At 46.6% G+C, this 16,221-nt stretch overlaps 1 protein-coding gene across 1 annotated transcript; it reads right to left on the reverse strand.

Moving 5' to 3' along the window:
* Nucleotides 1–1,767: 1,767 nt before the first annotated feature.
* On the reverse strand, nt 1,768–5,801 carry GIP (gastric inhibitory polypeptide; the record flags this gene model as incomplete). The annotated part of the gene is made up of 4 exons (XM_009870931.1): nt 5,731–5,801; nt 4,575–4,721; nt 4,102–4,233; nt 1,768–1,860 (listed from the first exon to the last, which is right to left on the reverse strand). Coding segments are annotated over exons 1-4 (443 nt in total), but the record flags the coding sequence as incomplete, so codon positions are not given.
* Nucleotides 5,802–16,221: the final 10,420 nt, after the last annotated feature.

Consider the following 16,221-nt stretch of genomic DNA (forward strand, 5'->3'; position numbering starts at 1 on the left):
CACCCACCCCTCAGATATTTACATACGTTAACAGGATCTGCTCTCCTGGGTCTGGGACTAGATGATCTCTAGAGGTCCTTTCCAACCCCTAACATTCTACAATTCTGTGATTTCCTCTTGTTCTATCGTGTGCTACTTCACTGAACAGACTGACCCCACCTCACTACAACCTCCTTTCAGGGAGCTACAGAGAGGAATGCAACTCCTCTCCTCTCCTGAGGCTGAGCAACTCCTCTTCTCCTACCCCCAGTTCTCTCAGCCGCTCCTCATAGGATTTGTGCTTTAGACCCTTTGTGAGTTCTGGTGCCCTTCTCTGGACCCCCTCCAACACCTCAATGTCCTTCTTGTAGCGAGGGGTCCAAAACTGAACACAGGACTCAAGATGCGGCCTCACTAGTGCCGAGTTCAGGGGTAAAAATCACTTCCCTAGTCTTGCTGGCCACACTAATCCTGGTCCAGCCCTAACCCGCGACACCAGGCCAGGATGCTGTTGGCCTTTGTGGCCACCTGGGCACACTGCTGGCTCATCAACACTCCCAGGTTCCTCTCTGCTGAGCAACTTTCCAGCCACTCCTCCCCAAATCTGTAGCACTGCTGGGGATTGTTGTGGCCAAAGCGCAGGACCTGGCATTTGGCCTTATTGGAACTTGGGCGATTGGCCTTGGCCCATCAACACCTTTTTGGGGGTCATTGAAGCCTTATCTAGATCTTATTTCAGCTTCAGAATAAACTCTTTATTGCTTGCATTAGCAAAACAGGCAATATGCAGAGAACAGAGCGTACATAAGACATCTTCCTCCTTCTCACGTGTCTTGATAGGATGGAGAGAGAGCTCCTCGGGAAGGTCCTGGAGTTACACAGCCCTAGCAAAGCAGGAGAGGGAGAGAAAACCAAATTACTCTCTGCTACCTTGCGAACCCATTTTGATAGCAAGATGTATCAAAGTTAGTATACAGTAGTGACTACCTCCAAGTTTTGAGAAAAATCAGCAACTGGTTAGAGGAGAGCGAAGCAAATAAGCATTTCTCTGCAGGAAAGGCTGCAGTGTGAGCTCACCAGTTATTTGTTTGCTCTGGCCTGCTGGCTGGCCGCTCGGCTCACGTTGTCTGACCGAGCTGCATGGAATTGTCTGTAGCACAGAGCTGCCTCTTATTTCCAACCTACATTTATTCATGGCCAGCTCATCCCTTTTTGTTCCTGTGCCAACTTTTTCCATTAACATAAACAGCTCTTTTCTCGCTCTGGTTTTTTTTATAGATGGTGACTTTGTCTCACTTAGCCTTCATTTCACTCAGCTAAGCACAGGATGGGCTCACCATTCCCTTGAGCCTCCTCAGGGTCCTCCCATGCACCTTTTGCATCCCAGTTTCTCATGTTTCTCTCTGAATGCCTTTCATAATAGTGTACAACATACAGAAAAAGAATCTTTCCTGGGATTTGCTTAATGAGCACCTCCTCTTCTCATTAAAAAGAGGGGAAAGGATTTACTAACTTCCCTTTTCTAACAGTAGTTTTTAAAAATTTGACCGCCCCCATCTTTATTGTATCCATGGTCTGAAGATGCTCTTGCAGAGCCAAACTCTGGCCACAGCTCTTAACTCTCCAGTCGAATCTGACTGTGCTGTGCCATGCAAGCACTCAGTGGGAATCTAGAAAAAGCCTAAATTCATGGATTGAGCAGTGCAGCAAGTACCTCTGGGGACAAGGGCTGGGAAAGGATCTGTAGGTGTGCTTGTAACAACAGGAATAGGTAGAGCAGGCACTCACATTGGTCTGCAGAGATCAGTCAACATCAGCCATGCCAGAAGCTCCTGGTTCGAAACATCTTTCACACCTTCTGAACCTTCCGGAGAAGTAAGACTGCAAGAAACAGGCAGGTTGGGTTAAATGATCTCTAAGGTCCCTTCCAACCTAGGCCATTCTATGATTCTATGAAATGTGCCATAGAGACAGAGGAGAGGCAAAAATCCAGATGCAGTACGTAACAGCCTCTTATCCCAATCCCCTCAAGGTCACAGGGATACTTTCTTTTCCTTGTCTTTTAATATTTTTGACCCAGATAAACCCATAAAAATCCCCTTTAACCTCTTTTTGGTGTGCTGAGCCTCTTACACACAGCAGCGTCTTGATCTCGGCACATTTGGGCTGCGCAGTCAGGCTTCGGGGACGAGAAGAAACAGTCCAGTGATACCCCTCGCCCCCGGCACCCCACCTCCTCTGCAACCCAGCAGGCATCGAAACGAAGGCAGGGCGTGGGCGAAGCAGCATCTACACTCCAAACTCACAAAGAAAAGCCTTTGTTTCCAAGAAGACTTCCCCCTGAAATTCGTGGGGTTTGTTTGCACTTAAGGAGGTTAAGAGAGACACGAGAAAGCAAATATTTTTCGAAAACGGACCTCATCAAGCTGATCCATCCCTGGCATCAAAGGTTTCCCTTCCCCCCTCCACCCCCACCCCCAGACCAGGTTAGACAAACATCTGTCAGGAAGAGTTTAGGGCGCGTTGATCCTGCTTTGGAGCAGAGGTCAGACTAAATGACCTCCTGAGATCCCTCAAAGCCCTCGGGCTTTTTTTTGATTTTGTATTTTCGGTATGACTAGCAATTCTCGGTGTCTGATTTTCTGAGTGCTTGGCCTGAGACACCTCTGTGAACCATAACTGTGCCCAGTTCCCCCCACCCCGGGTCATCCCCCACACCTCGGTTTCTAAAGCAGTTTTCATGCAAAAGCTGTAAAAGACAGCAAATGCCCCCAGATTCTTGTTCTGGGTGACTGTCCCGTGACTCCCTGTAGTTAGAAATTCCTTTTTTTATTTTTTTAAATTTTTTTTTTGCCAGAAGACACAACAATTGTGCCTGAAGGATGCGAGCTGTGTGCGATAAGTGCTTTTTTTTTTTTTCCTTCTTGCCACCATTTTAAGACTAAGCAGCAGCAACCTGTTAGTTTTGGTAAAATCCCCGGCGCGTTAAAGAAAGGAAATGTATCCCTCATTCATTTCTCCACGGTTGGGTTCTTTTATAAATATAGTAAGAGCCCGAGAACAGATTTTTCTTTGGACTCATGTGCCTAATTCGCTTTTTTGAACATTTGTGACATAAGCGAAGACTGGGGGAGGTGAAACAGGCTATTGACAGGCTGTGGATACGCTGACACAGCACAAAGCCGGCGCAGCGCTGAGCTACACGAGCGCTCTCTCAGCCAGATGGTTTGGGAAACGAAGGCACGAGCTGCCGCAACAGAGCCCTCCATATGGACTCAGTTACCTTGCCCAGAGGTACCTGTTCCGAGCGAGCTCGTTTTGGCACCGTTACCATGATTTTAAGATGATTACATCTTAAAATGATAAAAAAATTGCTGCCCTTTACTGGGGATACCCAGATTGGAAACAAACTGGGAAATTCCTCCTGGGTCAGGCGGTTTCTCTCCTGCATGGTTTCACGTTTAGATGACAGGCGTCTCATAGTAAGAGCTTGCAAAAGCGATGCAAAGAAAGAAGAGTTTTGTTTCTTTTTTTAAAAAATGAACTGGTCAACACGCTGAGAGCATGAACGGGTGTTTGGATTGTTCTGTGTGGGGGCTGATTTGATCGAATCAAAATGTTTTGCAGAAATGTATCAATTTCCTCTCGTTTTCACTGGAGAATTCTTTTGAGAGGGCTTTGTTTTGATTAGGTCAAAGCACTTCAGTTTGACTTCTCTCTTACGGTGATGTTGGGATGTCAGAGGAGTGGCTGCGCTTCAGCCCTGTCAAAAATCCGTGCTTTGACCTTATCAAAGAGCTGGGTTTTGATGAGGCTCTGCTGACATTTGCAAAACAAAAAAAAAAGACCCCAGCTGTCTGTAGTTTTTTGTGGCTTGTGACAAATTTCAAAATTAGAGAGGCTTTTTTGAGGGGTCTTGGTTCTTCTCCTTGCTCACGAGACAGAATTGCAAAGATGTGAAATTTCTGTGCAACAATTCCTGTTGCGTTTTAAATCCTCTTGTTTTCCGACGAGAAGCCAACCACAGACTCCTACCCCAAAACATTCCTTTGGAAGTTAAACACTTGGGGAACCATATCCCTCCCTGCGACCAGGCTTTCTTTTTCCATTCTTCCCCCTTACCTTTGATTTTTCTTGTCTTTCAGAAGCCAGGCGAAGAAGTCTTTGGTTTCCTGAGTGCCCAGGTCCAGTCTTTGGCCATTCGCAGGTGTTGCTCGGGGCTCAGCCTCCCTCTTGTACGGCTCGATGATGTTGCTGGAAAGGAGAAACGGGAAGATGCCAGCCCGAGATGCCACAAGAGGGTGCCAAAATGCTGCTTTTCCACAACCCCCAGCTCCCTCCCTTTCTCTCTACCAGCAGCCAGAGAAGGCGGCGATCTTGGGCAGGGAGAAGAGACGGTTGCGCTGTGTGCCGACAGACCAGAAACACTTCTAGGACTTAGAAAAATCAAATAAAAGAAAACTGACTCCCTAGGGAATCACTGCTGCCGTCCAAGAAAAATATCCTCGGCTCTGCATTCTTCTGTAGCCATCACTTGGCTGACGACAGCTCTGAGTTTGGATCGCAAGGCGCATTGAAAAAGTCCGCACACTTACTCGCTTTTCTTCTCCCGTCTGGCGAGCAACCATTCCACAAAGTTCTTCTTCAGCATGTTATCCATCGTTCGGCTGTAATCGCTTGCCAGGGTGGCCTCAGAGTAGCGTCTCTGCACTGATCTGGCACTGGGAGTCTTTAAACTTACACTGGAGTGAGAGCACAGAGACGGAGTAAGTGGGGAGCACGTGCTGCGTGAAGTTTTGCTCCGGCCGCACGTGGTGGCCCGTGTGGTTCCTATAGTCAGCAAGAGGGTTTTTTTTGTGATCTCTTTTAATCTCTCCTGCTACAGGTGACCTTTCCTGTACTGCAAGGTGAGGAGGTGGCTAGGGAAGGGGCTAACACGCTCCTCATCCATTGTGCTGGCTGCTGCTGTAATTGTAGCTCAGAGAACTTGGAGGGAGATGAGCTCTTGATATTTGCTGTTAGTCTGGCTCTGCGTGGTTTCCCTGCTGTAGCCTGATTCACACAGACTTGAGCTCTGAGCTAAGATACCAAGTGTGCTCAGGCTCCCTCCTACACACCCAGGGCCAAGGAAAACTTTTCCTGTGTCCTTGAGAAGCTCAGGGACGGACAGCAGGAGGCAAGGGCTCACCTTGAGACCAGTGCTGATCTGCCAGTGTAGACACGGTTGGGGTCTACTTAAGTTTAGTGCTGCTGGGATTGCAGCAGCTCCTACGCTCTAATAAGTACTTTTCTGGAGCTTCTCATGCAGTGGTTGGACATTTTTTAGCACGAGTCAGGGAAACATCTTTATTATATACCTGCTTTATGTAACTGCTTGTATTTTCAGAAGCTTCCAAATACTGGATGCCCCCTAGCCTCATTTGTATGAGATGATTACATCTCATTTCTAGTTCTCAGCCAACCTTCTTCTCTTCCTGGTTGACTTCCAGCTTGTTCCTCCTAACCCAGAGCCCTGAAGTTCGTAGGGAAAACTTGGGAGTTCCTGGCTCTGGCTCAAAGGCTCGGGGCTTTGGTTTGATGTCTCTCTTATCATTTGCTCATCTCTGTACGCTTGGCTGTCTCTATTATCTGAGATCTACCTCAGGACTTGTGTTCTCACCTACTTACCAAGATGCCAATGGATGCCATTAAGCCTCCAGTGGGGAGCTGGAAAAGGCTCAAAATACACTGTGAGCTTTCCAAAACACTTACCCCGAGACGTTTTCTTCCATCAAAACAAAGCCCAGAGAAGCAAGGAGCAGAGAGAGAACTTTGAAAGACATCATTTTCTCGGCTGGTTCCTCTGGTCGGAAGCAGAGGGCAATCCAGATGTCCTGCAACACATGGGACACAAAAGTGACAGGATGGTGAAACCCAAGGGATGTGAGGTGGTCGGGCACGTGCCTGTGCTTGTAAATGTGTTTCCTCAGTCCTTGTGCTTTGAGCAGCCTTCTCCATCCAAGTTAAATTACTTTTTCAATGCCAACGCTCTTTCCCACCGCGGTGTCTTTTAATGTTGGCTCCCTATACTTTTATTGTAACCATCAAATTCATTGTGGGTCACGCATTCCTGGAGCCAAGGGCTTTGTCTCCCCCCGTGTTTACAAGCTGACCCTGTGGGTACCTCATTGTGCTTTAAGGGTCGATTCAATCTTGAGTGCGCGAAGGGGAACACGCATCGGCTCAGGCGATTCAGCAGCAATGGCATCCTGCTTAGCCCACACTGCGGTCCTGCAGGATTTAGGAGCCTGATCTAATTTCTGGGAGATTTTCTGTCGGGATAGATAATGCCTTACGTAGGGACTGGAGCCGGAGTCAGCGAGTATCAGTTATGAAAAATATCTTATGGACAGTGACAGGATCGGATTCCAAGATTTATGAGTTTCAAGCTGTTCCTAGTCCTCACGTCCACAGTTCTGCTCAATAGCCCTTGGACATCTGAGCTCTTTTAATTACTATTCCAGCTCTGCAAAAAACTCCCTACAAAAATGGTTCTGATCGTGGCTCACAGATATATTTTGTTGTCCCTCACCTCGCTCTTTGTTGTAGCTATTTCTGGAAAATATGTTGCAATGGAGAGCTACTATTAACAGGAATAAAATAGTAACAAAAAGTCTAGTTCAGGACTCAAGTATTGCATCCTTCAAAAATTTACTCCTCTGTCTAAAGAACTTTACTCCTCTAAGTAATTATCTGTACTCTTAAAACAGAGTTTTGGAGAGAGAGTGAGAATTTGCAAGCTTGGATGTTGTTTGTAGTTTTGGCATTTTTCGTTTCTGGAAAATTTCGATATCTATTACAAATGTCTTCAGCCCTTCCTATCAGGTGAGAAAAAATATTAAATGCGTTACATTATCTCAGATACATTGAGCACTGAGGAATGCTCTTAGAAACAAAGGTGTAATACTCTGAACACTGGCAAAATCCCTGAAATAATTAGAAGAAAAGCAACAAAAGACAAATAGTTACCGTGTGTTAACAGCAGAAGTAAATTATATTATAAAAAAAGCTGAGGAATATTTTGGAGAAGAACAGAAAAGAAAGCCATGATTAAATAACTGAGGTTTTCCCTCTTATTTGCTTTTCATGTCATATATTGGTGATACAACTGCAGGTACAATGATGGATCTGAAAATAGCTAAGGCGTGCAAGAATATTGTTCTGCTTAGGTAATTATTCATGACGTTAGGAGAGGAAACACACAGCAGCCTTAATTTTAAGGAAGAACAATACTCCTCCTCCGCAGAATTTGCCCAAACGAGGAGGAAAAGCAGCCCGCTTTTTCAGATATTATTGAAAAACAATTTCTGAAGGACTACAAGACCTCCTTGCCTGTGTGACACTGAACCAGAGTAGTCGAGCTCTGCCAGCCCTGTCTGACACGGAGTTTGCTGCAGTACCTACGCTGTTTTGATCCAACGATTTGGAGAAGCAGCTGGTGGGATCTTTGCAACATGAAGATCTTCCCATTCCCTGTGCAATACTGCCTGCTCTGGAAAAAAGCCTTATCCCTGTTTTATCTGTAGCTGGGAAGTCGGAAAAGCAAGGAAGAATCGATTTCGCCCCATTTCCCCGTGCAGGTATTTAAAAAGAAGTTAGAAAGAGAGACTGACATAGAGCTTCTTACCTTTCTCCTCTGAAGTTGTCTGGAGGATTTCAGCTCGTTCTGGTGCTGAGGAGTCCCTTCAGAGTTTTTATATACGTTAGCTGGGCAGGACCAAACCCCCTTCCATGAGGTAAGCAGCAAATCAAGCACCTAATCAAAGCGATTCAGACCCACTTAGAGCTGCTTCATTAGGTCCATCAACCTACGGAGCAGGAAAAATAACCTTTTAAAATATGTTTACATTAATGGCAATTAAACATTGCTGTATCACAAAATCAAGAATGAGCACGGATTGTGGCCATAATACATATGGCGTGGGTCTAAACCTTAATCCCACGTGGCACCTCCTACCACGGTAAAAACTTCCTTAATTTCCATTTTTTGTTTTGCCAAGTGTGAGTGCTGTCTTCAAAGGATCCAACCTCCTCCTTCTCTTTCTCATAGGAGGAAAAACTTTTATTAAAATCAGCAGCTCCCCTCGTTATTTTGGTCACCATCAAGTCTGGGCATCCTAACTATGGTCTGCAACTCCTTGTGCAAACCACAGATACTGAAAACTGCGTCTGTTCCCTGCAAAACATGCATTCTAAGAGAAGAAAACATGGGATGGAGAGTGCCAGATGGGGAAACTAGTAGAAAATGGTGAAGCAGCTTTGCTTAAAGAGGTGGCCCAGCAGCCTCCTGTGTGGGGTGAGAGGGAGCAGCTGGACCCAAGCACCCATTTGGGCTTTTTCTGTCCGGAGTGAGTGATGGAGTGTTTCCCTGGGGCTCTGTAGCTGCTGAGGACATGGGTCAGTTAGGCCACCACCTCACCCTGCCCTTGCACAGCTGGATCCAGGAGAGCAGATGTTCTGCAGATGTTAACTGTGCCACTGGAGCACAAGGGGTAAATCCGCTTCCCCTCAGCTCTGCCGGGTGCTTGGTCAGATATTCCTCTCAGTGTGTGACCTGAGTCTCTCTGAGAGGACTGGACCCACTACATTTGCACATGTAAACGCTGTTCATGGACCACTATCAGGTGTGTACCTGCTGCTCTGGGATCCCTGTCACACCCAGCTCCAATCCTCTGGAGGAGCAGAGCAGGTTTATGTTCGTGCCAGCCTAACCCACGAGCTGAGCTCTGCTCACAGCGTTACCACAGCGAAGCAGCGCCCGTGGCTGACTGCACCGGCTTGCAGAGCACCAATCCGGCCACAGCTCTGTTCCCCTGAGCAGCCTGAACCTTCAGAGGAGGTTATCCAAGTTACAACCTCCCCCTCAGGTCTACCAACCTCTCTGCCCTGCTCTCTGGAGTTCAGCAGAGCTGCTCGGAGCAGTAACCCCACACACCTGGATGTAGGAGGGCTGCGTGTGTGCTGTGTGTATCCTCCCAGGTTTGTGCTCGCTCAGCTACACGAGGGTTTTGTGTGGGAAAGAAGTAGGAATTCTGGTTGATGGGGCTGAGCAAGAAGCAGCCCTTAGTGGAATTGCAGCAATAATGGCAAAACGGAGGCGTCAGTGGTTTCGGCGTAGGGGAGGGTTTCGCTGTGCTGGCACAGCGCCCGCAGCGTGTCTTGTCCCAAACATGCACGGGAATCCAGCCTGATGAGGTACGTGTCTCTACATAAAGGCTTTCCCTTTGACAGTTCTTTTCTAAAAAGTGATTTTTTTTCTTGCTCCTCTGGGACAGACACAGGCTGGTTCCAACTGGCCTTGCACCAGGAGACCGTAGAGCAGAGAATGAACCGCATCCAGCCCACCGCGGCACTGGCAGAGCTGAGCTCTCGCTGCTCCGTAGTTACCCATGTCCCTGGCACAACCAGCCTCCCCGGCAAGAAGAGATGTGTCTACACTGCAGTAAGATAAAGGCTCAGAAGGACGTTATTAGCGTAGATTAAGAGTTCAGTGCTATTAGGGAGTAATTACTACTTTCACAGGAACGACTTAACACGCGGCTTAGTCCTTTAGCTAACAGCACATGAGCATGCCAGGGTCTCCAAAAGCTTTTCACCATGCCCAAGTGTTGTGCTTGCAGTAACAAATGATGCACTATAATAGTTACAAGTACCCAATCTGCACTCCTAGCAGAGTTGCTAATCAATAAAATGGAATAGTTTATCCTGGAGTCTTTATTATATGTATTCTGGGTTCTTTACTCCCAGCCAACTGAGATATCTTGTTTCTCCAAAGTGCAACCTATTTGTTTTCCTCTCATTAAGTGCCTCTCTAGGATATAAAGTTAATAGGGTGAAATAAATATCCAGCAACATTAAGTGTTGACCCAGCGTTCACAGTTACAATTATTTCAAGGCTTCTGCTCATGATGCAGTTTGGACAGCACCTTCACTCTAATATTTCTCACAGTTTTTCGAACAGAAACACCCAGATACGCAGAATTTATTTCCAAGGATGAGTGGGTGCTGTCTGCATTTCATTCTATCTGTGTGACATCCACTGTTTACCCGCTGAGCCCCTGCGTGCCAGTGCAGGTCTGGGAAGGGCAGAGGCTGACGTGCTGCCCTAGAGAACAGCCACACACCCACTTCTACTTTTTCCAGGGTAACAGAGGGTCCAATAAATGGCTGAAACTTTCTTTAGCTTCAGCCCATCACAGCCACAACCACTCTACCTTTGTGGCATTAACAGAAGTCGTTTCAAAAGGACGTAAGTCATTTCAAAAGCTTCATTTGGGTCCCAGCTTGGGACAGAGGACACTTTAACTTAGGTTTCACCCACTCGTGGCATTTGTCTCCCTCCAAATTAAACAGGAGAGCTGGGGGCTGCCCTGCTTCACCCAGTGAGCGAGCTCTGCTCTTCTCCGCGGCAGACCTGACTCGAGGAGTTGGTGTTTCAGGAATTCGGGAATGGGTTGGGAAGATCACAGCTGTGTTACTGAAACGGTCCTTCTGCTCGCCTTTGAGACACCGAAACATCTCAAGGGCAACTTTGATTACAAAGCATTTAAAGTATTAGATGTCCCTGTAATCATGGAAAATAGGGCTCGAAATGACCTAAGAGGCCATCCATTCCCTCCCCTGCTCCCAGGCAGCCTCAGCTCTGCTCAAGTCACTCTGAAAGGACGAGTCCGATCCGTTCCCAGAGTTTTCAGAAATGGAAATGCTTCTAACTTCCCAAGAAATTTCCTAGTGTTTATCTCTAACATCTCACCTTCAGTGGCACAGGTTACACCTCCCTCCTGTTCCCGGTGGATGTGGTGAGTAAGATTTTTCCCTTTCCCTCTGGAGCTGCGCTCTTTGGCTGCTGGTTTGCGTGGCACCGCTCAGGGCAATGGCTCTGCTAGAGAAGGGTTTCAGGTGTTACGTGTCCCAGGTGAAAATAATACTTTCTGCCCCATTTTGTGTGCAAGCATCAGGCTGATCTGAGATTCCTAATTTTATCCGGCTGCAACTGATCAGTATTAGCACTTACTCAGCTCCTCAAACCACAGGGGGAGAGGAAGGAGGGATTTTTAAGTTTTTCACCTCCATCCTCTGCTGGAAATCAGGAGCATTGGAATATTGTTCAAATTCCAGTCCTGACTCGGGATCGATCCTGTTCTTAACTCAGTTTTGCTGCTGTCGAAGGAATCCTCAAACCTTTTCTTGGGAGCTCACTTCTCTCCCTAAAACACCAGCAGCGCCTCGCAGAGGAGGTAACCCTGACATGTTTTATTCTTGCTCATCCTGTCACACCTTTGCAGAGCACGAGTCCTAAATCTGAGCTCCTTTCCCCCAAGTCTTGTCACCACAGCCTTCATCCAGCTTTCCCTTCCCTTCCCGGGATTCATAGTCCACCGGGAGGGCAAATTGCACCCCTGATCCTGGGTGCCAGGACCCTGCCAGGGAGCTCAGCCTTACCGAAACGCTGCGAAAGCAACTTCGGCTCCAGGTGAAGGCAGCGAGGGTTTGCCTGGCTCCATCACCCGTCCCTCGCCCCTAACCCTGCCCTGGGCTCGGGCCGGGGACACGAGTGACAGGGTGGATGGATTTCTAGGGCATCTTTGGAGTGACGAGCACCGCTTCGTCCTCTCTTCTAGGTTCAGACCTGCCTCCCTCACTCCAGCGCTCGTGGGAAGGGAACAGGTTGTTTCACAACACCGGAATACCAGATATGTTTTTAAATGCCAGTACTCCCTTTTCGCTGCAGACAAACCCTAGGGCCTTTTGAGGCTCCGGTGGTTGGGTTTGACTAACTCAGCTCACCGGGGTGGCTGTCTCAGAGCCTTCTTAATTGCCAGTTCTTTGGGGGAAAAAACCCCACCGAACTCACAACAGCTGAAAATGGGAACCACAAAACACGTGGAATACGGACTTCTCCTTGCGTGCTCTGCTTGTTTCTTTTTTCTTAAATGCTGATGGTACCCCCAAAGAGCAGGGACCCACAGGACAGTAACAGCCACAACAAAAAGCCCACGACAGCACCTGTAGCATCTGCGCATGGAAGATTTATTTGAACTACTGAATTACATATAAAAAAAATCTCACAAATGCAACTTTTCTCTCTGCATAGTGAGCGCTGTCGCTGCTTCCAGGGGCTGGAGAGATGATCTGGACTCGCTCAAGCATTAGAACTACCTGTGCTTAACCCTCTTAGCACTTTACCTTGCAGCAGCTATCTTAATGTGAAAACCATCTTTTCTTTCTCCCCCTCTTCGAGCGAAGATAGAGCCAGAACTAACCAGCTGGGGAGATTAGAGCGGTGGAGCTGCAGGAAAGGAGAGGAAATAATCAGTCCCGCTAAATCCCAAGTATGTACCAGCAGGATGAGAAACTAGACAACCCCGGTCCACGGCAAGACGCCTGCCCAAGTGGCTGGTTCACTAACGTGAAATTATTTCTATCTCACGCCCTTGCTGCTTTCCTAACATCACCTTTCCAGCAGCCCAGCGGTGTGGGTGCCCCGGAGCAGGCGGTGGGGTATGGGTCAAGGTTTCGATTGTGAAATGACCTATATTTTTTAAAGTGACCCACAACAGAAAACGTCGCTGTGCAGCTTCCAACCTCCCGGGATCCACTTGTTTTGGGTATAAAGAATTAAGCAAAAAAAAACGCCGTGGTATTAGTGGCTGAGATTTTCGTTGCCTCCTGCTACAGGGAGTTTAAAAAGTGGAAGGATGAGAAGCAGTGAGCGCTGGGTGAGAAGCAGTGAGTGCTGGAGAGCTCGTTGTTCTTCACGGGATTTAAGCGGCGGCTCAGAATTATAGGGCCCCCAAATTTGTACTTGTGGAGCATAAACCTGATATAAACGCATTTATTTCAGGCTGGAGGAAATCTGATGCAAATACCTACGGTCAGTGCAAGGAACACATTTAATCTGTGCTTCATAAGTGCTGCAAATGTTTGGAGGGGGGTTCAAAAGAGCAGCTCCTGCTTGAAATAAGGTCAGGGGGAGTTCAGCAACGGCAGGATTCATCCCCCACGATGCTTTCTCAACTGTGTTAGTTTAGTTTATCATTGTACCAAGACCAAAACTTTCCCCCACCGCTCCAGCCAGCCATAGGAGAAATGGCTGTTCCAGCTATCTGTCCAGCTGCTCACAGTCGTTTTTGAGGAAGAAAAACTAAATTGACAATTCGAAAGAGGTCTGTTGTAAAGGAGCGGTGACATATTCATTTGGGACAAAACCTGAAAGTTAAAGGGACTATCTGAACAACAATATTTCAGGGATCACACCGGTAAGTATTTTCCTTTCCTCGCCGTTAGAATTTACCACTTACCTAAGGAAAAGGACAGAAATGCCCAAACTGAACCATTTCCATCATGGGGAGGGGAGGGGAAATCTACCCAAAGGGGTTTTGTTTGGTGGAAATTTGAACGTTTCTCTGCACGTTCACAAACCCCAACAGAGAATTCAGGTTGTTGCTCCAGGGGACCTGGGGAGCGCAACCAGCCCCAGCGCTGAGCGGAGCTGAGCACCCTGTCCTGGTGGGAGCCCAGGAGCTGCCGAGGAGAAGCAAAGAGTTGTTTGGTCGTGGTTTTCTGTTGGGTTCGTTTTAAAGAGACTCTGGCTTTTTAGTACCAGAACTAAAGGATTTCCCAGGATGGGAGTCGACGCTGAAGGCTGAGTTTATTGCAGTATTTCCTTTGTTTCTCACCGAAGCACTAAAATGTTTAGGGAATGGGGAGATCCACCAGCAAGTTGCAGGTTTAACCATTTCCATCTCCAGCGCTGCTGCTTCTGAATCTCCCACCTTTCAGGGAGCAGAGGGGCACTTCCCACCCCTCTGCCCCTTCCTTGGGGCTGGGGATGCTCCTGGGCTCAAACAAAATGTCATTGAAGCACCAAGATGGTGTTTCAAATGCTCAGGGATCTAGGAGACAACTAATAATCTACTTCAGACCTCGATTGGGTTTTAAAACCACCTGTTCATTTCAGAGCAAGCTTTGATTCTTAACAAATTTATCAATGTGAGCTTTAATCAACCGGATCTTCTCAGATACGAGCTGTTTTTTCCAGCCATGAATATTTTCCATGTAATAAAAACTGAACAAAAGGTGGTTTAAACTGGGATTCCACTTAAGCAGGAGGAAATATTTCCCAACTGTAACCCCCACTCTTCTTTTTCTGTCGAGTTCTCACCTCTGTTTTAAGGACAGGCTTGCTCCATATTCAGATTATTTCTGCTAGTTGAGATTTAATTGAAATAGATTCTATGAAAACAAAGTTCTTGTGTTTTTTTTTCTTTAGGACCTGTGTATTTTGCTGAAAACTTTCGGCTCGTATTTATTAGATAATAACTAACAGATATTTCCAAACTTCCAAAAATTAAGATTTTTTTTCAAAATTTCTGGGGTTTCTAAGTGCATCTTTAGTGTGGTCCAAATTAAAGACTAGTGATATCAACAGAAATTTTTTTTTAAAAAAAGAACAAACACATCAAAAAACTAATTAAAGAAAGATTCAAATGATAACTGGCAGAAAAAGAATAGAATATAATTTGTTCTTGTTTACTACCAATCTGTCATTAAAATTTTTTTTTTAGTTTATTTATGTTCTACCTCAGATCAACAACACTTCAGCAGACTGCAGGAATTACACCTTTTTGTATTAAACCCCCCTTTCAGTGAAATCTTGGCTGAATTATTTACCACCCAGCTTCAACCTTCTCCCTTAAGAAATTTCCCCAAACTCCTAAGTGGCAACAGTTATTAATTGAACTTGCAGATAAATTGTAAAAACTCATTAAGACCATTTCTGCTCGATTCAAAGCTTGTTTTTTTTTTTTTTTAAAAAAAAGAAAACAACTTTGAACCAAGTCAGGTTTTATGTATCAAATCAGTGGCAGCTTTACTTTGATGAGGGAGTGGGGCAGTAACATTTGAAAATGTTTGTAACCTCCCCTCAATAAAATCTGCTCCTCTGAGTGTTTTTTAAAAAACTTTAACAAAATTCTGGGGGAGGAAAAAAGGGCAAGTGACAGCACCCGGGTGCAAACTGTTGCTCAGCCCTTCCCTGGCTCCAAAAATCCCCCTGGATTTCTGTTGCAGTTGCTGGAAATATTTAAATCAGGGAGGGCAGCACAGTTTCCTCTGGGGCGGGTGGGGGGATTTTGTCCAGCTGGCTTTGCCCTGGCTCAGCCGGGGCAGTTTGGGGCTGGGGGGCAGCCCTGACCCCCCCAGCTCCTGCCCAGGGGTGAGGGCAGCTCTTTTACCCCCCAGCAGATCAATGATTTCGTCTCTGCTGTTTGCATTCTCTAAATACCTCGCATCTGGAATGCTCCAGCGAGGGGAAGGAGGTTGACTGATAGCCTTTCTTGTTTCACATCTAGATTGAAGACTTCCCTCTTTGTTTGAATTTTTTTTCTCTCTTTTTTTTTTTCCCTCTCTCTTTTTTTTTTTTTTTTTAGGTTGGTTTCCCTCGTTTCACGATCGCAAAGGATTCTGTTACATGGCGAAGGTCCTGGGTAAACCAATAAAAGCAACGACCAAAGTATTCTGGTCCAGATCCGAAATAGATCCGCAGGAGATAGCGGATCATTTATTTTTGCCCTGTTGGGAGGGGGGCACGTACCGGTGGAGGAAGGTGCACGCTCATTTTCAACCAGGGAAAGCTTCAAGTGCACTTTCTGAGCTGCAGGGAATTTCTTTCCCAATTTCATTGCTCTTGTCCTTTTTCACCTGCGAATTCTGAGCTTGGATTACACCCCAGAAACCTCAGAAACACGCACATGGATGCAGCAAACGCTCCTACAAAGGCTCCTCTGGCTAATTTGGTTTGGTGCCGCCAGGAGAGCCAAGGATTGCAGCTGGAAGGATGGGAACCCAACTTTCCCTGGTGAGCAGCATCTCGAGGTTTTTAAGGCAAAGATCCCGGGATAACAGGATGGATCGGACCGAGAAGGAGAAGCGAAATGCTCGAAATGACCATTTCCCAGGATTTTTATGGTTCATTTTAACGAGGTTCCTAGGAAGCTGAAGCACAGAGCTCACACAAATGTCCTCGGGCGTTTGTATCTATTTCTTAAGGTTTACACAACTTTGGATTCCTGGCTAACGTCAGCTTTATTTGCTACCGAATTCTCCGCGTGGCTCTCCCTCGGCTAGGAGAAAAAAAGAATAATAAGAATAATAAAATATTTGGTTAACGATAAATAAATAAATAAATAAATGGCTGGGCAA

The sequence above is a fragment of the Apaloderma vittatum genome, unplaced genomic scaffold (assembly GCF_000703405.1).
Source record: "Apaloderma vittatum isolate BGI_N311 unplaced genomic scaffold, ASM70340v1 scaffold16506, whole genome shotgun sequence".
Taxonomy (NCBI): domain Eukaryota; kingdom Metazoa; phylum Chordata; class Aves; order Trogoniformes; family Trogonidae; genus Apaloderma; species Apaloderma vittatum.